Source organism: Vulpes vulpes, chromosome 1 (genome assembly GCF_048418805.1).
Source record: "Vulpes vulpes isolate BD-2025 chromosome 1, VulVul3, whole genome shotgun sequence".
Classification (NCBI taxonomy): domain Eukaryota; kingdom Metazoa; phylum Chordata; class Mammalia; order Carnivora; family Canidae; genus Vulpes; species Vulpes vulpes.
The window spans coordinates 24,696,367-24,719,035 of record NC_132780.1 but is presented as its reverse complement, the minus strand read 5'-3'; the positions used below and the strand labels follow the sequence as shown (position 1 = coordinate 24,719,035).

The following is a 22,669-nucleotide window of genomic DNA, read 5'->3' as shown; positions in this document are numbered from 1 at the left end:
AAGGCATACAAGATAAAAATACAAGTCTGATGAGGCAGAGAAAGCATAAGAACCCAGGTATCACAGAGATCTCAGAATGATCAGATATTTAAATAACCAGGGTAAACATGCTGAGGGCTTTAACAGAAAAGGTGGACAGCATGTGAGAGCAGATGGGTGTGTAAACAGAAAGAATGAAACAAGGAAATCCCAGCAATCAAAAACAGAGCAACAGAAAAATGCCTCAAGGGCTCATCACTAGACTGTCAAGGCCAACCTAAGAATCTGTGAGCTTGAGGGGGCGCCTGGGGAGCAGTCGGTGAAGAATCCAACTCTTGGTTTCAGCTCATATCATGATCTCAGGGTCCTGAGACTGAACCCCGTGCCAGGGTCCACAATCAGCAGAGAGTCTGCTAGAGTCTCTCTCCCTCTGTCCCTTCCCCTGCTCATGCTCTCTCTCTCGCTGAAGTAAATAAATCTCTAAAAAAAAGAACCTATGAGTTTGAAGATAGGTCAACAGAAACTTCTAAAACTGAAGAGCCAAGAGGGAAAAGGAAGAAAAACACGAACAGAATGTGCAGGGAGTATGGGACAACTGTACAGGAATAACACATGTGTGCTGGCCAGGCCAGAAGAGACGAAAGAGAGAGGAAATGAGGACAGATCTGAAATCATAATGGCTGAGCATTTTCCAAAATTGGGTGACGGGCTCGAAACACAAATCCAGGAGGCTCAAAGAACACCGACCAGGATAAATGCCAAACAAATGCCTCGGCATATCACATTCAAACTGCAGAAAATCAAACACAAAGATAAAATCTTGAAAATACAAAAATCCAGAGCAAAGAAAATACCTTATCTACAGAAAAAGCAAAGGTAAGAATTATAGCAAACTTCTCCTTAGAAACTATGCAAACAGGAAGAGTGGAATGAAACATTGATAGTGTTGAAAGAAAAAAAAATACCAGCCTAGAATTTTGTATCCTGAAAAATTATCCTTCAAAAGTGAAAAAGAAACAGACTTTCTCAAACAACTGAGGGAATCTGTCACAAGCAGGCCAGCCTTGCAAGAAATGTTAAAGAAATATCTTCAGAGAGAAGGAAAGAATATAGGTCACAAATTTCGATCTTCATAAAGAAAGGAAGAGTGTTTGAGAAGGCATAAGTTATGAAAACATAAAATATTTTGTTTTTCTTATTTTTACTGATGTAACAGATAATAGTTTGTGTAAAACAAACTAGCAACAATGTATTGAATTATAGCTTAGAAATAAATGATAGGAAAACAGCACTTATATGAGGACAGAGGAAGAATCTGGGAATGCAGTGAGGAGCTTGCACTGCCCTTAACAGGATATTTGCAAGTGGGCCTGCGTTAGCCTTAAGTATATATATTGCAAATGTAATGGCAACTGCTAAAAAAGTTAAAAAAGAAGTATCACTGATACACTAGAAGAAGAGAAAGAAATGAAATCCTGCAGAATGCTCATTTAAAACTAGAGAAGGCAGAAAAAGAGCAGAAGACAAAAACCAAAACAAAGAATAGGAGCAACAAATAGAAAACAGAAATAAACATATAGGTATTAATCCAGCATTATCAGTGGTCACTTTAAACTCCAGCAGTCTGTAATACAAATTAAAAGACAGTCTCTAAGGTTGAGAAAAAAAGCAAGACTCTACCATACACTGTCTAGCAAAACCCTGTTTTAAATATAAATATACATAAACCAAAGCATGCTTTAAACATAAAAAATATAGACTAAAAGTAAAGATACGATGTGGGGAAAAGGGAAGAAAAATTCTCTACGCTTTCTACTCAATTTTGCTGTGAACCTAAAACCAATTTTTTTTTTATAATAAAGGTCTGTTAAAAAATAAATAAAAATTTAAAAATTTAGGGATGCCAGGGTGGGTCAGTGGTTAGGCGCCTGCCTTTGGCTCAGGTCGTGATCTCAAGATCCAGGATCAAGTCCCACATTGGACTCCTTGCGAGGAGCCTGCTTCTCCCTCTGCCTATGTCTCTGCCTCTCTCTCTCTCAGCCTGTGTCTTTCATGAATAAATAAATAAATCTTTAAAATAAATAAATAAATAATTTTTAACTGAGGAAAAAAGTAAAGGGATGAAAAAGTTATACCATGCTTATAACTAATCAAAAGAGATCAAGTAACCATATTAATTTCAGATTAAGTAAACTTTGGAGCAAGAAAAATAACTGGGATAAAGAGGGGAAATAGATAATGATAAAGGGGTTAATTTTACTTAATGTGTATGCGCCTAATAACAGAGGATCAAACTACATGAGGCAAAAATTAACAGAACTGCAAGAGAAATAGACGACACTACTATACTGGCAATTTCCACATCCTTTCCAACAACAGATCAGCAGACAAAAATCAGTAAGAACGTAGCTGAACTGAACAACACTATCAATCAATTAGATCTAATTTATATTCATAGAATACTTCATCCAACAAAAGCAAAATAAACATTCCTTTCAAGCTCACATAGAACATTCATCCAAGAAAGATCACATTCTGAGCCATAAAACACATCTTAACAAACTTAAAAGAAATCGTACAAAGGATATAGTCACAACCCAACAGAATTACACTAGAAATAAGTATCAGAAAGATATATGGAAAACCCTAAAACACCTGGAGATTAAATAACACACTTTTAAATAACACAGAAGCAAAAAAAGTTTGAGGAGAAATTTTAAAATATTTCTAACTGAATGGAAATGAAATACTTATCAAGATTTGTGGGATGCAGTGAAAGCAGTGGTTAGAGGGTGATTTATGGCATTGGATGTGTATGTTACAAAGGAACATCTAAAACCAGTCAGCTCCACTTTCACCGGAAGAAACTAGAAAAAGAAAAGAAAATCCAAAGTAAGCAAACACATAATGAAAATTAGAGCAGAAATCAATGAAATTGAAAATACCACAAATAAACAGAGAAAAGTCAAGGAAAGCAAAAGATGATTCTTTGTCTGTATCCAAGTTAAGAGAAAAAGAGAGAAGACCTAAATTACTAATATCAAAAATGAGAGAGGGGCCATCACTACAGATACCACAGAAAGGATACTAAAGGAATTATTATGAACAACTATGCCCACATGTTTATTTTTTTTAAAGATTTTACTTATTTAGTCATTAGAGACACACAGAGAGAGGCAGAGACATAGGCAGAGGGAGAAGCAGGCTCCCTGCAGGGAGCCTGATGTGGGACTCGATCCCAGGACCCCGGGATCATGCCCTGAGCCAAAGCCAGACACTCAACCACTGTGTCACCCAGGTGCCCCTATGCCCACACATTTAATAACTTACAAGAAAAAACCTATTCCTTGAAAGGATTCAATCTACTAAAACTTACAGAAGGAAAAATAAATAATCTAATTAGTCTACATCTGTAAAGGAAATTGAATCAATAATCAACAACTTTCCAAAATGGAAAATACTAGGCCCAATGGGTTCAATGATGAATTTTACCAACATTTAGGAAAGATATTATACCAATTTTCTATAATCTCTTCCAGGAACTAAAAGTAGAGGAAATACTTCCTAACTCATTCTATAAAGCCAGCATTACCTTAATGCAAAGCCAGATGAAGGTATTTATAAGATATTGCAGACCAACATCTCTCGTAAATATGGAAGCAAAAACAGAGCACCCCGGTGGCGCAGCGGTTTAGCGCCCCCTGCAGCCCAGGGCGTGATCCTGGAGCCCTGGGACGGAGTCCCATGTCCCGCTTCCTGCGTGGAGCCTGCTTCTCCCTCTGCCTGTGTCTCTGCCTCTCTCTCTCGTTCTGTATCTCTCATGAGTAAATAAAATTAAAAAACTTAAAAAAAAAAAAGCAAAAACTCTTCTACAAAACATTAGCAAATCAAATTCAACAGTGTATAAAAAAAGTTATACACCATGACCACTAGGGATTGATCCCAGGTATGCAAGGCTGGTTCAGTACTCAAAAACCAATTAATGTAATCTACCACCACACAAACAGGGTAGAGAAAAAAAATATGACCATATCCATAGTGCAGAAAAAGTATCTGACAAAATCCAACTTTTGATAAAAATTCACAGCAAACTAGAAACAGAGGGGAACGCCCTCTACTCCCTCCCTCTGTTCCAAAGAACAAAGCTCTACAAAACTTACAGCTAACACCATCCTTAAAATGAGAAACTAGATGTTTTTCCAGTAAAATCAGGAACAAGACAAGGATGTCCACTCTCACCCCTCCTATTTAACTCTGTACTGGGAGCCGTAGCTAATGAAATAAGATAGGAAAAGGGAATAAAAGATATGCAGATTGGGAAGGAAGAAATACAACTGCCTTTGTTTGCAGATGACGTGAGTGTCTATGTAGAAAATCCCAAGCTGGGACACCTGGGTGGCTCAGCGGTTGAGCATCTGCCTTTGGCTCAGGTTGTGACCTCATGGTCCTGCAATAGAGTCCTGTATCAGGCTTCCCGCAGGGAGCCTGCTTCTCCCTCTGCCTGTGTCTCTGCCTCTCTCTCTGTGTCTCTCATGAATAAATAAATAAAATCTTTAAAAAAATGAATGAAAAGAAAACCCCAAGCAAACAACAAAAGCTCCTGGAGCTTTAAGTGATCAGAGCAAGTTTGTAGGATACAAGGTTAATACACAAAAGTAAATTGCTTTTCTCATTCACCAGCAATGAACATTGGAATGTGAAATTAAAAAACATATACCATTTACATTAACATTTTTTTAATTTAAATTCAATTTGCCAACATACAGTGTAACACCCCATGCTCATCCCATCAAGTGCCCTCAGTGCCCATCACCCAGTTACCCCATCCCCATCCCCACCTCCCCTTCCACTACCTTTTGTTTCCCAGAATCAGGAGTCTCTCATGGTTTGTCTCCTTCTCTAATTCATTTACATTAACACTTAAAAATATGAAATACTTAGATATAAACCTAACAAAATAGGGATCCCTGGGTGGCGCAGCGGTTTGGCGCCTGCCTTTGGCCCAGGGCGCGATCCTGGAGACCCGGGATCGAATCCCACATCAGGCTCCCGGAGCATGGAGCCTGCTTCTCCCTCTGCCTGTGTCTCTGCCTCTCTCTCTTTCTCTCTGTATGACTATCATAAATAAAAAAAATAAATAAATAAAAAAAAAAACTTAAAAAATAAATAAATAAATAAATAAATAAATAAACCTAACAAAATATTGCAAGATCTATATGAAGAAAACTACAAGACTCTGATGAGAGAAATCAAGGAACTAAATAAATAGAGCAGTGTTCTATGTTCATGGACAGGAGGACTCAATATTGTCAAGACATCAGCTTTTCCCAACTTCATCTGTAGATCCAAAGGGATCCCAATTAAAATTCCAATCAACTTATTTCATGGGTATCAACAAACTGATTCTGAGTTTATATGGAGAGATAAAGACCCAGAACAGCCAACACAACACAAGAGTAAAAGATCAAAGCTGGAGGACTGACCTTACCCAACTTCAAGACTTTCTAGACTGCTACGGTCATCAAGACTGTGGGGTTTGGAGGAGAGAGTAGACAAAGAGATCCACAGAAAAGAACGGAGAGCCCAGAAATGGATTCCTGGAGATACAGTCAGCTGGCCTGTGACAGAGGAGCAAAGGCCATGCAATGGAGGAAGATGGTGCTGGCATATGTGGTGTGGGCCAGACACCCACATATGTGTGCACATATGCACACACATATACACACATATATACACATGTACACTGGATCATCCAGACACCCACACATGCATGCACATGCACGCACACACATATACACATATACATATACATATGCATACTGGATCAACCGGACATCCACATACACTCGCACACACATACCACACACAAAGAATGAGAATACAGATCTAATAGCTTTACAAAAATCAACTCAAAATTGATCCTGGACCTAAATGCAAAATGATAAATCTCTAAAAGACACAGGAGAAAATCTGAGTGTCCTGGTGTCTTTTGAGGTATGATCACTAAAGACACGATCCATGAAAGAAAAAAACTGATATCCTGAGCTTGACTGAAATTTTTTTAAACTGCTCTGTGAAAGATGCTTTTAAGGAAATGAAAAAATAAGCCACAGACTAAGTGAAAATCTTGGCAAAACATGTATCTGGTAAATGACTAGTATCCAAAATATACAACTCTTAAACACACAATAATAAGAAAACTAACATCTCAATTTAAAAATGGGCAAAGGATCCACAGACACCTCACCGGAGGAGACAAGCAGACAGCAAACAAGAGCATGAAAAGATGTTCCACGTCGCTGTCATCAGGGAAATGCAGATTAAAACAGGATCCCTCTATTCGCCTGCTGGCCCGGCCGACGTCCAGGACACCAATAGCACCTGGTGTGCCCGGCAGGCTGCTGGGGACTTAGATCGCCACCCCCGCTGCGGAAGACAGCTCAGCAGCTTCTCACAAGACCAAACATGCCAGGGGTGCCTGGGGGGCTCGATTGGTGAGGCCTCTGCCTTCGGCTCAGGTCGTGACCCCAGGGTCCTAAGATCGAACCCCACATCGGGCTCCCTACTCAGAAGGGGGGGTCTGCTTCTCCCTCTGCCCCACCCCCCCTCATGCTCACTTGCTCTTGCTCTCTCAACTAAATAAAATCATTAAAAAAAAAAAAAAAAAAAAAAGCTAAACACGCTCTTGCCATTTGATCACCAGGCAAACCCTAGGTGTTGACCCGAACCGGCTAAAAATTTAACTGCACACAAAATCCCGCACTTGGGTGTTTATGCAGCTTTATTTGTAATTGCCGACACTCAGAAGCATTGGAAACATCCTTCCATGGGTGCCGGACACATCAGCCGGGGTCCGTGAGCCCAGGGAGGGTGACTCGGCAGCGAAGGAGATGCGCCGCCAGCTGTGAGAAGCCACAGGGGCGCCTCGCCGAGGGGGGTGGCCAGCCTGCAAAGGCAGCATGGGCCCAGCCATACGGCCTTCCGGGACAAAGGACTATGGAGCCCGTGGGGCTGGGGACAGGGAGGGACAGAGAGGTGGGACACACAGGGTTTCTAGGCCATGCACCTACTCTGTGTCACATCACTGCATGTTTTCAAGGTGCACGGGGTCACAACACCCGCGTGAAGCCCCAGGGCGACCATGGGCATCAGTCACCAACAATGGCGCGTCAGTCCTGGCTGGGCAGCTCGGACGGACAGCCGCACCCCCGCAAGGTGTCCACAACAGGCCGCGGGCAGGCCAGGGTCCATGGGGACCCTCTGCGCTGTGCTCTCCGTCTTCCTGGAATCCAAAACCACTCTACAAATAAAGTCTATTTTCTCCATCAGACAGGAAACCTGCACAGGTGTCTGAGAGCCATGAGGGTTCCTGGCTGGACCAGTGCTGCCCCGACAGGAACCCCGATAAAGCCTGTGGCAACAGCATCAGCACAGACACCGCCGCAGGCAGGTACTCTGGAGCAGGACACGCCACACCCACCGCCTGCGGGAGGCTTACCGCCGCTCAGCAGCACGACCTCACGGCCGCCCACCCGGGGTTCCTGACACCACGGGTGGAGCCAGGGCTCCGGGCCCTCAGCCACCCACCATACCGCTTGGTCTGATCCCCAGACCACCCCTGCCTTCTCCCACCTCGGAGGTCAGCTCATCTCGAGTCCTCCCCCTGGGGCTCCAAGCACCCCCGCGTTTGTTCCCCGGGTCAGGGCTGGGGAGTCCCTCCAATCAGTAGAAATGTCCCCTTGGCCAGCGGGTATCCAGGTGGACCGTGGGCAGCCAGGCCACATCCTGGGATCCTGTGCATGCCGACCGGCCCACCCTGAACCCAGCCATGTGTCGCTCGGGTGACTCATGCTGGGCTCAAAGTTGGGGCCCCGAGCCAGGCCCACACGAAGGCAGGGAGGCCCAGGCCAGTCCCCCAGAGGCCAGCCGAGGGCGGGGAAGGCTTCCTTCTCCATGCAGGTAAGGGCAGGTGGACAAAGGTGCAGGGTCTGACACAGGACAGGCCAGAGGGACTCGGGGTGCACCCAGCATGCCCCAAACCAGGCGGTGGATTATGGGGGATCCGGGGCCCTGCAGGTACAGCTCTGGCCACCGGTGCAGTCCCCAGAAGCTCAGGTGAGGGCTGGCCTGGGAAAGCCCAAGTGACAGCCCATGACCTCTGCTGGGAAGCAGGAAGAATCCAGGGACAGCAGCATTCTGGGGGCTGGGGGTCAGGACAGACTGTGTCCACTGTGAACGCCCTGTGCTCGGCAGCTGGAAATGCCCAGCCCCGCTAGGGGCCACCTGTCCCTCCCCTTGGCTGGCCAGCCAAGCGCTGACAGGTCCTGGGGGGCAGGTGGGTGGAGCTGGACGGTGCCTGTCTGTGTCCTGGGGCCCAGGGCACCAGCACAGCACCAGCGCCACTGCCAGCCCAGCCGCCTCCAGCCCAGGGGCCTCCACGTCCATGCCTCAGCTCCCCTCCCCATCCTTGCCCCAAACAGTCCGGGCCACACGGGGGTCCCTCCCTGATGATGCAGCCCAGGATCTGGGGCAACCGGAAGCTCTGTCTCCCCAAGACCCCGGGGTCTCCCAGCGCCCCAACGGCCCCTGGGGGCAACATCGCAGGCCAAGAACCACACACGAGTCTCAGACCCGGACCCTCTGCTCAGACTCGGCCCCAGCATGATGTCCAAAGGCAGCCTGCCTGGGACATGCAGGCCATGAAGGCCACAGGAACAGGACGTGACGGCCACCTGGGGGAGCGTCCTCACGGTCCACAGCTTCTGCCCCCGGAAGGCCTTGTCCAGCAGGCACCGAAGCCGGGTGGTGGCACAGGCCCAGACCCAGGCCCAGGCCAGGGCGGCGCTGGCTGGGGAGTGCCACAGGCAGGAGGCCACCAGCCATCCTAAGGGGACGGGGAAGTGACACCAAGAGGCAGGTGCGCCCTGACCCATGCCCCCAGCTCAAATTTCCAAACTCAGGAGCTGACCAGGGAAAGCAGCGTCCCTGTCCTGTCCCAGCAGAGGCTCCTGAGAACAGAAAGTCCTTTCAAATTTCAAATGACTTCAGGGGGGCGGGGGGTGAGTTCAAAAGCATGACGGTGCTCACTGGCACTAACACAGCACGAGACATGGTCACACAATCTGCAGAACACTGAACTTCTGGAAACGAATCTGAAACTCTGGGAACACTTTAAGCAACAAATCAGACACATTTGCTAGACGCTGTGGTTCAGGAGAAGGCAGACTTACAGGGCCTCGGCCACCCCCGTCCCGGGCGCCTGCGGGTCCTAGCTGGGGACTGGTGGGGCCATGTCCCTCCTAGAGCGTACTGGGACCCCAGTCCCTCCCACACACCCACCCACCCCGTGTGCTGGGTTCCCAGCTCAGAGTCCCTCCGGGTCCTCTCAGGGCCACGCAGACCCTCCTGCCAGCACATGGCACCCAAACACCGAACTCAGCCTCCGTTCTTGGCTCCTTTCTCCTTTACCAAACCAGCAAGCACAGTGGAAGAACCAGGGGATCTGCCGTGTGTGCAGAGGGTGGATCCCCACCAGCTCAGGAGACAGGAGCTGCTCTCGGTGGTCTAGGGTGCCAGCACTCTGACAGCAGACACACCACTCCCCTTACTGTCACTGCCACTGCTTCCGCCCCAGCACCACACTCCTCGCCCACCACCACCCAGTTCCAAGGGCACAGGTACAAACTCACAGCAAGGTAAGGGGGCACAGGGTGAGGCCAAGAGGACAGCACCGGGTGCCGCTTCTCAGGGAAATGTGCTCCTGGGTCATCACCCAGTGACCACATGTCCTTTGCATGGGGACCACTGCCCTGGGCCATCTCCTGTGCTCCTGGCAGCCATGCTGCCTCAACACCCCCTGTGGCAGCATCCGGAAGGGTCACCTGGGCCAGCACCTGAGAGACAGGCCTGGCACCTGAGCACCACGCACACCACGAGGTGGCCAAGTACGAGCCGGCCTCCGGGGCCCTGTGCTGGACGGTGCGAGGAGGCCCGGGGTCCTGGGCCTTTTGACGGCCAGGAGGAGCCAAGCCCAGCAGGGCGCCGCACCACAGGGGGCTTGGCAGCAGTCATTATGGGGGTGGGGAGCACTCCATCACCCCCCGGGAGCCCCATGGGCACCCTGTGTCCCTTCCACGGCCTTTCTGGAGGGCTGAGAGCCACGTCTGGGAGAAGAAGTCGGCAGAGTCCCTGCAACCACAGCTCTCACATGCACTGGGTGTCCTGCCCATCCCACCACAGCCTGGTCCTCACCATCAGAGAAGCAGGCTCCCCAGCATGTGGTACCCCAGGTGGGTCAGGCTCTCCCCTCCTGGGGGCATCAGGACTTCTGGGCCCCAGGTGGTGGTCAGCAGCCAGTCTGCTGAGCCCCTCAGGGCATCTGGAGGAGGAGGGCACCAGGCCAGGTGCCCTCCAGTGGGGGGTACCCTCAAGTCCATCAGGCAGCCCAACTCCACAAACCCTGTGAGCTGTGAGGCCACAGGGGCAGGGCCTCTGCACAGGGACCATCCTACTCCCCACCTGTCCTCCTCCGGGTCATAAAGTAACATGCAGTCATGGACACGAGTCGGGGGCACAGGCTGGTCCACGAGCCGCAGAAGAAAACGCTCAACCCTGTGGACGTGGGCTTGCTTCCTCCAGGTGTTCGGTGCTCAGTTAGGGATGCACACCAGCTCTGATGCGCTCGGGCCCCAGAGCCCAGGTCCCCAGCCCGTGGCCTGCCAGCCTGCCGGTCTGGGCTCTTCACATATTACCTCCCAGTTCAAACCCTCTGCCTCTGAGACCTGCTCCCGCGGATTTCAACAGGCGGTCCACGTGGAGGACGCGGGCCCTTTAAGAATTAGACGCAAGTCTGGAGAGTCTACTCCAGCAGTTTCCAGGGAAACCATCCCTGAGCAGCAGAGGGACGCCCCTGCCAGGAGCTCAGAAACCTCAACCCTGTAGCCCTGAAGCCCTCACCCATCCACAGCCAGGCTGCCAGACAGGTCAGTGGCCTGGGGCAAAACCAGTCCAGGTCATATTAACAGAAACAGAACTCCAAAGCAAGGGAGGGGAGGCCTAGCCCTCCGTCCCCGCAGACCCCGCTGGCAGTGCCCAGGAGGCCGCATTAGGTGGCCCCGGGTAGCCTGCCGCCTACAGGGAGTAGCCCCCCAGCGACAGGCAGCTGGGCCCCCGGGGCTGCTACACCCGAAGGAGCAGACACGGTGTGGCTGGAGGCCCTGTCCCGTTGCAATACCAGGTCCACTCTTCGCACTCATGTTTAACCGCACATGACCATATGACGAGAAAAGCACAGACAGGACACGAAAACCTGGTGGCCAGGACTGTGGGGGGGTGGCGCACCACCGCAGCCGGGAGCTTGGGAGAGGACATGCTGAGCATCAGTGTCCGACCTGCACTTAGGGGACCCCGGCTGAGCACCGGGTGGTCCTGAGGGTGAGGACACAGGCAGAGCATGGCCCCCACGGCACAAGGACCCGCCCCGGCACAACAGGGACAGCAGCAGGACACACGGGCAGGGCACACGAGCAGTGCACATGCCTGGTGGGGGACATCCACCACGGGCAGTGCGACTGGGAAGGCTCCGGAAGGCCCCACAGGGTGCTCTGGCCCTCCAGGGTGCTCTGGCCCACGATGCTGACAGGGCAGCCCCAGGGGCCATGGCGGTCCCAGCAAGACACCTCCTCTAGGACCCAGTAGTACCCACATGGGAGGTGCTACGTGGTCCCCAGGGACGGATCCTCTGGCCCACAGGACTCGAACCCAAAGCCCCTGAACCCAGAGCATCAACAGGGAAGCACGGGCAAGGAGGCAGGGTCTTGGCGCTGCCTCCCCTGCCCCTCGGGCCTCGGGACCTCCCCCCGGGGAAGGCTGCTGACACTGACTCCTGACCCTGCTTCCAAAGGGGCCTCTGGGAGCTGTGGAGGGGGCCTGGGTTGCAGAGGGGGCCCAGAGTCACAGAGAGAGCCTCCGGGGGCCACAGAGCAGGAAGCGCAGGGCCAGGAGCCGGCGCTTGTCAAGTCTGTCTCAGGTCTGTTCTCTCTACCTCCTGGGAAAGCACATGGCCGCTATGAAAAACCCCGGGGGCTGGGACGTGGGCCCTGGGGACATGGGCCCCAGGGTGGCTGCTGCAGACCCACATGACAGCAGGAGAACATGAGACGCGACTGCTCGAGGATATGACAACTGCACCCTCCGCCCTGGAGGGACACACATGGATGTGTCACCTAGGACACCAACCTGAGCAGGACACAAAGGCCCAGGGAGTTGGGGGACCTGCACAACCCACTGCCCCTCTGACGCCCACAACGCCTTTGGACCCGCACCTTCCCGTCACCAACGTACCCGTCAGGCACAGGTGTATGAGGGCAGGTCACCTAAAGGCCAGGACTGTCCCTGAACGAAACCGGGGGAGCCCAAGGTGACACACAAGCTGAACGTCACGCAGGAGGTTGGCAGACAGGATGCGGAGGGGACACAGAGGGGACATGGAGGGAATGTGCAGGGGACACGGAGGGGACGCTGGCCAGGTGGTGCAGCAGAACCAATGTCCTGACCCCGCAGCATGCCCAGGCTCCTGTGGCCGGAGGGGCGGAGGGTGGCATGCAAGCTGAGCAAACACGAGTATGTTTGGCTCTCAGGAAGTTGGAACGGGGCTGGTTCCTGGGAGAAGTCAAGCTTTCCAGGACACACTCTCAGTTTTAAAATGCCACCTGCTCGTGCTGCATTTACAAATCCAGCCCAGCCACCGGCCACCATCTCTAGGTGAATAGAGGCAGGTGTTCTTCATCCCAGGAAATGTCAGCCGCTCTGATTCCCACCTGTCCCCGGGACGCCCCAGGCCTGCAGGCTGCCCCCTGCCCCGTGTCCCATCTGGGGTCAGCTTCATGTATTCCTGAGTCCTTTCCCTGCCTGGCCCCAGCTCCAGGCCTTCACACACACATGAGGGGAGACCATGGGGCGCCAGGTGACCAGTGTGGAGGAGTGCATGGCTATGGGGAGGATGGAGAACGTGTGCTGGGAGCAGCAGGGGACACGGGTGGGCAGAGCCAGCCCCCGCTCCTGGTCCCTCCCTCACCCCAGCCCAGAGGTGCCCCTGAGTGAACCCTGCCTGACATGGTGACACTGCCCTCGGGCCCCACAGAAATGTCACAGTCTGGGGACTGGATTCGGGGGGGGGGGTGCCTGGTGCCCGAAGTCAGGCCCAGGGCACCTACTGTCCTTGGTGGGAGCCAGGTGAGGGGCCCCGAGCCCTAGTCCCGCACCTGACCACAGGTGCTCACCCCTGCCTCGGCCTGAAACACGCGTGCCTGACCTGCCCACCAGCGTGCAGCACCCAGTAGGCAGGGCCCCACACACAGCGTCCACATGGACCACCCAAGAGTCCTCACCTTGCGAACCCACCACCAGACCCAGGGGCGGCTAGGGCTCCACCTCCAGGGCGCAGATGGAGGCGAGGGTAGTGGCGGGGCAGGAGCAGGGGCAGGTACACTCTGACCTCACCAGGCCCTCCGCCAGGGCCAGGCTGTCAGCCTTCCACCCAGCTTCCATCAACCATCCCCCTGGCCCCCACCAAGGCTCCTTCTACCCTCCCTCCCTCCCCCCTCCCCTCCTTCCCACCCCCCTGCACTCTCCAGGTTCCCCCACCCCCCACCCCTGCAGCACCAGCACAGAACCTGGTTAATCAAACCTCTGCTAGGGAACGTCAGGCTGTCCTGATCCTACTGAGCCGGGGATAAAATGGGAACTCGCGGCCCTGGCCCACACCCCAGGGCGCCTCCCCACCGTCGCCCCCCCTCCTGCACATGGTGCTCTGGGTGGCCCCTGGCCAGCACCCACCATCTTAGCACCAGGGTAGAAGGGAGCTGGGCAGCGGATAACCTGACGCCACCTCATGTGGCAGGCGGGAAGCCACCCCAAGGGCTATTGCCACCGGTGTCTGAGCCCCAGGGACCCGGGGCTGCCTGCAGCACAAGCCAGTGTGGCTCTCGGGTCAGGGCAGACAGGGGCCCCGAGTGGCCCGGGCGCTGCAGAACAGGGACCGCAGCCAGGGGGTGCCCGGGGCTCCATGCACACAAGTGGCAGGAAACGCCCTCACCACCTGGTGTCCCTGCTGTCACCACCTCAGTCCAAAGCAGCTGGGGGACAGCACAGGGTGCCAGATGTTCGGGACTCCCCATGCCCAGGGCAACAACCCTGGACCTTCCGCTAACTCAACAGAGGGCTCCAATGCGCCCCGCCTGCTCGATCCCCAGGGGTCTGCGGCACTCAGGAAGCCCCCGCGCCTCCCCAGCCCTGTGCTCCCAGGAGGCAAACGACGACGTCAGGTCACTGTTTCTGGATTTTTCCAGGATGCCAAGTGTCACATGGCAGGGAGATGGGGCCCGAACCCCCAAATCCGTATCCCCTCTGTGGCTGAGGGCAGGCCAGCTGGGAGGATGGTGAGCGGGGCCAGCTGGGAAAGCCCTGCATCTCCAAGGGATGTGCAAGGATTCGCTGGAAGCACCATCCCAGGCCTCCCGCTCACCCACACTGCCCTGATGGGGTGTCCTGGGGGAAGCCAAGTGACAGTCAAAGCAGCCAACCTTCAAGGGGAGCTGTGAGCGTGTGCGTTCTGTCATGGGACGAGGTACACTCTGGCCTGGGAGCACTAGCCCGCGCGGGTAGGGGGATCCGAGCTGCATACCCGACCCCAGGGCCCTCCCAGGGCACCATCCATGCTCAGTGTCCATAATCTGGCAGCCACAGGAGGAAGGAGAGCCACCTGTATCTCTGTGTGAGGCAAAAAACAGGACCCAGTCCCCATGCACATGGCAAGAGACAAGGCCAAACTTCCTGGGGACACTGGACTGCCTGGCAGGAACTCATGGTTCAGTCGACAGCCCAGGCTACCATCCCTGGGGCAGGTTCTCTGTCCTCCTTGGGTGTCCTACACCCAAGCTGCAGGTTCAGGGGTCAGCCTGCCTTCTGGGGTCCTGAGCTGCACCCCCACCTTTGCTGTCCTGCCCACCAGTACTGTGGGAACCCCAAGAATGTCAGCAAGGCATTGGGCAGCATGGACCCAACAGCGGGCCTGACTCCCCACACCATAGCTTCCTTGGAAGGGAGGAGGCTGAAGGACGTAGAGACCCGTGTGACCCAACACCCACACACAAGTGTCTGGAAGACACCAGAATGTGACAGAGGCAAAGCCCAGCCGACACGGGCACCCCTCGCCCCCCCAAGCATGTGGACACAAGTGCCACCAAACGTGTAGACACCCCCGCACACGCCTGAACCCCTGCGTCATGCACACGCCTCGTGCTGGACATTCAATCACTAAAAGGTGGTTTCTTTAAACAGGGGTAAAAAAAAGTACCAGCAATGAATGACCCAAAAAGGAAATTCTAGAAATGATCCCACTTACAACCGCAGCCAAAGGAGTAAACCATGCGGCGGTCTGCTTCATGAAGGCATGGTGGATTCAGAGAACACCATGAAGGAAACCAAAGACCTAAATCTGAATAAATGGAAAGACACCCCGAGCTCTAGGATCAGAACACAAAACCCGGTTCAGAGGTCAGAATGCCCCACAGTGAGCCATCTACAGGCGCAGCGTCTCCCCTGTCGGATCCCATCGGCCCTTTCTGAAGAAACAGAAGCCAATCCTAAAGTCCCACGGAATTGGAAGTTCCGAACAGCTGAAGCGGTATTCATAAAGAACGAAGCCGGAGGTCTCACACCTCCTGTTCAAGCCCGCTGGAGCTACAGTCAGCAGCAGTGTGACTGCTCCAGACCAGCGAATGGAATGGGGCCCAGACACAAGGACTCGTGTACGAGGCCAAATGGTTTCCAACAAGGCTCTCAAGACTTTCAACAGCAAAGGAGCAGCCTTGTGAACAACAGGTCCTGGGATGACTGGATGTCCACTTGCAAGTAAATGCAGGTGATCTCTACCCCAAATCATATAAAAATAACTACATCAAAAACCAAATAAGAGTTAAAATTCTAAAATTCTTAGTGGAAATCAAAGGGGCAAATATCTGTCACCTTGGATTAGACATTGATTCTTAGATACGACACCAAAAGCAGAGACAACAGAAGGAAAAAGATAAACCAAATATTGCCTAGTTTAAAACTTTTGTGCATCTATGGACGTTGCCCCATACGTGAGAAGACAATTCCTGGAAAGGGAAAATCGTGTATCTTTTAAGTGCCCAGAACATATAAAACACTCGAGCAATTCAACAATAAAAAATCAAATAACTCAATTTCAATATGGGCGAAGGATTTCAACAGACATTTTTCCCAAGGAGGCAAACAAAGGGACGACAAGCACATGAAGCCACGCTCACCATCATCAGCCATGAGGACAATGTCTATCGACACGATTGAGAGTCTACTCCATACTCACCTGGAGGCCTGGGATGTATAAAGTGGGAAATGCCAGGTGTCAGCAAAGACACAGAGGAATCCAATGGCTCCCACACGGGTGGTGGGAACCCGGAATGGTGCAGCCTCATGGACGAGAGCTGTGGCCGCCTTGACAGGTAAACACAGAATAACCGCAGGACACAGCAATGTCCCAAAGGAATGAAGGGAGGTCTTCCAACAAATATTTGCACACGAGTGTTCATGACGGCTCTATCGACAACGGCCTTGGTGGGAAGACCCAATGTCCATGGAGTGGGTAAACCACCCTGGTCTGCCCACTGCACGACGCCCGAGAAGCGTGGACAGGAGCCACCCTGATGGACTGACAGCCATGCTGGGGGGAGGAGCCACACACAGGTTCCACGTGGTAGGACTCCCTTCGTAGGAAACATCCAGAACACCGAAATCCCCCGAGTCATGGGAAACTCAAGGACAGCTGTCCAGGGATGGAGGAGCTGTTTAAAGGGTTCAGTTTTCTTCTAGGGTAATGAAAGCATTTGGAAACCAGACAGAGGCGGCAGTGCAAAATTCCCAGCACACAAGATGCAGTAAACCCCGCACTTTCAAACACTCAGCACCACGTGTGCATCTCACTCCCAATTAAAAATAAGCAGCAACCAAGACAAAAGTTTGGTTTCTGCACACAGGCCGCACATGTGGGGGCACAGCCAGCCTCTGCTACAATCCCAGGTTTCCTCGCAGGAGACAGCGCTCACAGGGTGGTGGGCCCTCACCCATTGCTCATTCAGCAGCACCCAGCCACAGGGCTGAGGACCAAGTCGGAGGAGGAGGAGCAGGGCCCGAGGCACAGCCCTGAGCAGGCATGCGCAAGGCGCTGGGCACAGTGGGGTCGCAGGGGCACCCCCAGGAACTCCCCACCGCAAAGGTGCTTCCTTCTGAGCAGGTCTGGGAAACCACGGACACGGCTACAGTGGTCGGTGCCTACCATTTGCTCAGCCTCAAGCCAGACTAATATAAGCTGGGTGCGTGCGCCTGCTGGGCGTGAAGACTCTCACTGTGGGGTGAGGGGACGAGGTAGCCGACCGGTAGGCCACTGTGGGACCCGACAAACAGGACTAAGCATGATGCCAGAGCCCCTCCAAAGGGCTGCAGCCACATCGGCCAGTCAGCAGCCTGCCAGGGGCTCTGCTTCCCCCCCAGGACCTCAGTGCAGGGTTTTCCTGGCACATCCCACTTCCTGGGACACTTACCCTCAATCCCCTCATTCTCTTGGGAGAAAGTCCTACCATGTGGCCAGGTGCCCTGAGCACAGAGGTGGGGGGGAGGCATGGCCCATCGGAGAGGGTGCCCGGGGAAGGGGCCTTGCCTAACTTCAGGCCAGGCCTGAGCCTGAGCGACCCCGACAAACCCAAGCTGCAGGACGGAGGCCATATCACACATGCCTGCAGCCCACTACTTCCAATAAAAGCAACACCGTGGTGATGACAGCGAGCCCGACTCCAAGGACGGAGGAACGGGGCCTCCACTGTGCCCTCGAGATGCAGGCAGGACACTGCCCCCACCTCCTCAGAGCCGCTTTGACTCACACACTGAGCACTCCTGGTCCCAAGATGACCGTCTCCCCAACTAACCCGTCACACTCACCTAGACTGCATGGCCTCCCAACACCCAGGAAACCCCAGCTCGAGGACGTAACTGCCACCTCCGGTGTGGAGGCCACAGCGTGGAAGCTTGACCCTGGTGGGCCCTTTCCCTCCAGTGCACATGTTTCTCACTTCTCGGGGTGAACAGGGCCAGCCAGTGGGGGCCGAGGACTCCCAACAGGGCTCCACCCCTAGAGGGATGGGTGGGTGGGATAAGGATGTGGAAGCACCCCTAAAGCCCACCAGTCCTGGGATGGTGAGCCCAGAGCAGGGACCCCTCGCGGGGAGGAGCCCAGCTGCACACATGGACAAGCGGAAATCAGAGTTGCACGCAGATCACACCCAGCCTGCCCACCCCTCTCACCTGGCCTGGCTGCTGGGCGCACCCGTGTCCCCCCACATCTCCACGACGGCCAGAGGAACCCTATCAGGTCGCCCCTCCACTCCTGGGTCAGGGGCCCCATGGGGCTCCCAGCCCTGGTCCGATGCGGCTTCCATGCCCCACAGGGCTCTCCCAGGCTGGCACCAAGCTCCTCACATCCAAGTCTGTCTCGGGTCGAAGAAACCCCACAAGAGGTGATGGATGTGCCTTGTGACCCTGGGAACCTCTGCAGCCAGCACCTCAACCCACGCACAACACGTGCCCAAAAACATCTACCGAGAGACGTCAAGGAAACTTGTCGCCCAAGGGCACGCACCACACCTCCGGCTTCTGAGCTCCTTAAAATTTTACTGCTGATGCCTCCAGAGCCCCTGGAACTGACAGCTGACAGGGACCGGGAAGCCTCGGGATGTGTGGCACTCTAACACATTCATTCCCGTTTCCCACCAGGGTGGTGACAAGGCAAGATGCTGGTCACTCCCTGCAGCAGCCTCGATGCGGCTGCGGCTGCAGCAGCGGTGGGGACACAGGCCCCAGGGGGCTCCGCAGCCCCAAACCTAGGAGGCAAGTCCCCGAGCCCACAGGGCGCCACACTTCCTGCCAGACACACACGACAGTTCGGGAGGCAGCTGGCCACAATTCCCTGCCCCAGGTCGAGGCCAGCGTCCTGGGCCACGGTGCAGGCCATGCAGGCAGTGCGGGGGTAGGCTGGCAGGACTGCAGGGTGCCCCGGACCCAGGAGATGGGGTGCCACCCACTCCTCCCTTCCAGCCCAGCCCAGCAGACAGGCTTCCTGCAGAGGCCAACGTGCCCTGGGAACAGGCGGCACTGCAAGGACCGAGCTGCCCCAACAACGTCCCTGCCTGGTGGGATGCAAAGCCTGGGCCCCTGTGAGTGTGGGTGACCACAGAGACCCTTCCCAGCCTTCCCCAAACACGGTGCCCTGGAGGGACGTGACAGATCACAGGTGGGACAAGTTAGAGCCTGCCGCCGTTTAACGGTTATGTTTATTTTTACAGTACCTCTCCTGCAAGTTACACTAATGTGCTATTTCAGGGAATGATACAAAATTTCCTTCTAAAAGAAATATTCAGGAGACTGAAATGCACCCTTGGTCCTGGAACAGAGGAGGAGCAGTCAGGGAAAGTCAAACCTGGCTAACAGCCCGCTGGGGCCTGCCCCATGCTTCTGCCTCAGTTTCTGTGCTTGTTGCACAGTCTGTCATGACACTACCTTTGGAGGAAGCAGGTTGACGGGTCTATGGACACGGAACCACTTTGGTAACTTTTTTAAGTCCAAAATTCTCAAAAATAAAAAGTTATAAAGTTTTCAAAAATGAATTGAGGCACGCCTGGATGGCTCAGTCAGGAAAGCGTCCAACTCTGGATTTGGGCTCAGGTCGTGAGTTCAAGCCCTGAGTTGGGCTCTGCACTCACCATGGAGCCTGCTTAGTTTAGGTATCCCTGCACCCTCTCCTCTCAAAAAATAAAATAAAATAAAATAAATAAAATAAAATAAAATAAAATAAAATGAGGCGAGCTGTCGAACCCCAAGTAAACAAGAGAACAGGGAGACATGGATCTGGAGAGTCTGGGGCAGCACAAGCAGCATATGGCACCCTCTCATCACAGAAGAGGGAGTCTGTGCAGGGGCAAGGAGGGAGGGTGCCCAGACTCACCCCTGGATCCTGTGAGCCCCATCTCGGCACCTGCCCCAAGCCTCCAGGGAAAGCTATGTCAAGACTCATTTCTGAAAGGCCCTTGACCATGTGCCCAGGGCAGGAGAGGAGCACGGCCCCGCAGACCCCAGGGCCACCCCATGTGGGGAGCAGTGACTCCAGGCTGATGAACTGACCTGTGCCTACACTGGATCAAATCAAAGCCCTCCCCTGAGAAATGAGGAGTAAGGAGATAAGGCTAAACGTACCCTGGCCAGTCCAGCAGATCCGCCAGCTCTCAGCCCCTCTGCCCGGTCTGCCCCCCCACTGCTGGGTTCCCCCCCAACCCCTCACCCCCAGTCTCAAAGTCTAGTTCAGACCTGGCCTGCCTTCCCAACCTGGCAGAGAGCGCTCCTCGCAGCGCAAGGTCTTCCCAGGCCTTCCATGGGGCCTGGGCACCCAGGGAGCTCAGTAGGCCCTGGGAGAGGAGGGGGAGGAGGGGGAGGAAAGGAGGGGGAGGAGGGGGAGGGCCCCCATAGGCCGGCAGCTCAGGGTCAGCTTCTCAGCGTCTCTGGAACTGAGTAGCCCTGAAGGATCAGGTGGCAGCTCTCACCCTTGGTCCAGCCATGAACTTGGAGGGGATGCCAGCTGGTGGGTGTGCGTGCAGGACCGTCCTGGAGAGTCCAGAGGCAGCCCCCCCACACCTCTGTCTGCCCCGGGTCTCTGCAGCCCTGGGAATCCACAGGCAGAAAGGCAGCCCCCGAGGCCCCCTGGGATTTCAGGAGGGGTCCCTGCCACAGGCATTGCGCTGCCCCTCTCCACCACCTGGTACTGACCAACCAGAGCAGGTCCTGTCACATCTGGCTGCCTGGCTCCCCAACCTGGGAACCAGCGGAGCTACCGGCCCATCCACCCTTCAGGGGAGCGGGAGAGCCAGGGACTCCCGGACCACCCACCAGCACACACTCCTGGTCGCCCCAGCCCGGCTGGTGGAGCCCCAGAGGGCACGCGCCCTGGCCATCCCTGGCCACCCCTGGCCGGCCCTGGCCCCTGTCCTGTCCAGGCCCAAACACGTGAGAACCTGTTGGAGCAGTTTGGGCACCGTGAGCATCTCTTCTTCCTCCTCCCCACTTACTTCTGGGTGGGAAGGGGCCTCGCTCTGAGAACTAGGCCTGGGGCCAGGTCACAGCCAGGAGCCCAGGCCGGCCCGCGGCCCCCACCCCACGGCCTCCCCCCGCCCCCCCGCCCCCAAGAGCACAGGTCAAGATGACCCGGGCGCCCCCCACGGAGCCGTGCTGTCACCCACCCCGCGGGCCAAGGAAGTGGGGTGCGGGGGAACCCGCCCCCCCCGCGCGCGCAAACACACACACACACACACAGACACGCGCGCGCGCGCGTCCCGGGCTCCGGGTCCGCGGCGGGGGGTGGGCGCGCCGGACCCCCCAGGGCCGCCCCCCCGCCGCGGCCGCCCCCCTGGCCGGGCCGCCGCTCGAGCCTCTCCGGGGCCCGCGCCCGCGCCGGGAAAGTTCCTGCAACTTCGCGGGGGAGGCGGCGGGCCGGGCCTGGGCCTGGAGCCGGCCTCCCCGCGGCCCCGCTGTCACCGCCGCCCGCGGCGCCCCAACTTCCCGGCGCGGCCCCCGGCCCGCTTTGTGCGCCGCGCGAGGGGCGCCCGCCCGGCCCCGGCCCCGGCCCCCGCCCCGGGCACAAAAGGGCGCGCGGCCGGCGGGCGGCGGGCGGCGGGCGGCGGGGGCCTGCGGCCGGCGGGCAGGGGCGGGCAGCGGCGGGCAGCGGCGGGCGGGCAGCGGCGGGCGGGCGGGCGGGCGGGCGCGCACCGGGGCCCGGGCGGCGGGGCGCGGGGGCGGCGGGGCGCGGGGGCGCGGGGGCGCGGGGAGGGGGCGGCGGGGCCGGGGCCGGGGCCGGCGGCGGGCCGCGCGCTCACCTGCCGTGGAACCAGTCTTTGCAGGCGTCGCACTCGATCATGAAGCGGGTAACGTCGTAGGGCAGCCGGCACACGCAGTACACGGGCACCGTCGCCATGTTCGCGCCGCCCGCCCGCCCTCGGCCCGCGCTGCGCTCCGGGTCGGGCCGGGCGGGCCGGGCGGGCCGGGCGGGGGGCCGGCGGCCGGGCCGGGCCGGGCCGGGGCCGGGGCCGGGACGGGGCCGGGGGCGCACGACAGCCCGCGCGCACCCGGCCGGCGCGTCCACACAAAGCGGGGCGCGCGGAGCAGGGCCGCGCCGGGAGCCGCCCGCCGGCCCCGGGGCGCAGGGCGCGAGTGTGCGCGGGGCCGGGCCGCGCGCGGGACACAAAAGGGAATGGACGCGCGGGGGCGGCGGGCGGGGAGCCGCGGCCCCACCGAAGGGACCCCCGGCCGCCGAGCGGCCTCTACGTCAGCGCCCCGGGTGGCGCCGCCTCCGCCCGCCGGCCTGGGCCGCCGCTCCTGCCGAGGGAAGGCGGGCCGCGGGCCGGGGGAGAAGGCGGGCCGGGGACCTGCCGGGTGAAGGTGGGCCGGGGGAGCCTGGGGGGGAGCCTGGGGGGGAGCCCGGGGGGAGAGGGAGGGGTGAGGGGACCCGCTGGGGGAGAGGGAGGGGTGGGGTGGGGGACAGGGAGGGGTGAGGGGACCCGCTGGGGGAGAGATG

The 22,669-nt window shown here is 56.1% G+C and overlaps 1 protein-coding gene across 2 annotated transcripts in view; it reads right to left on the bottom strand.

The window, feature by feature from the left end:
- Positions 1-22,385, bottom strand: part of PHF2 (PHD finger protein 2) — a 66,759-nt gene extending 44,374 nt beyond the window's left edge. The window contains exon 1 of one of the 2 annotated variants that reach the window (XM_072760730.1): positions 21,972-22,385. In XM_072760730.1, coding sequence (XP_072616831.1) covers positions 21,972-22,069 — 98 coding nt within the window. In that variant the 5' untranslated portion in view covers positions 22,070-22,385. Of the gene's footprint in view, positions 1-20,645; positions 21,208-21,971 lie in introns of those variants that run through there. The other variant, XM_025984484.2, reaches the window with a different exon arrangement.
- Between the last annotated feature and the right edge of the window lie 284 nt (positions 22,386-22,669).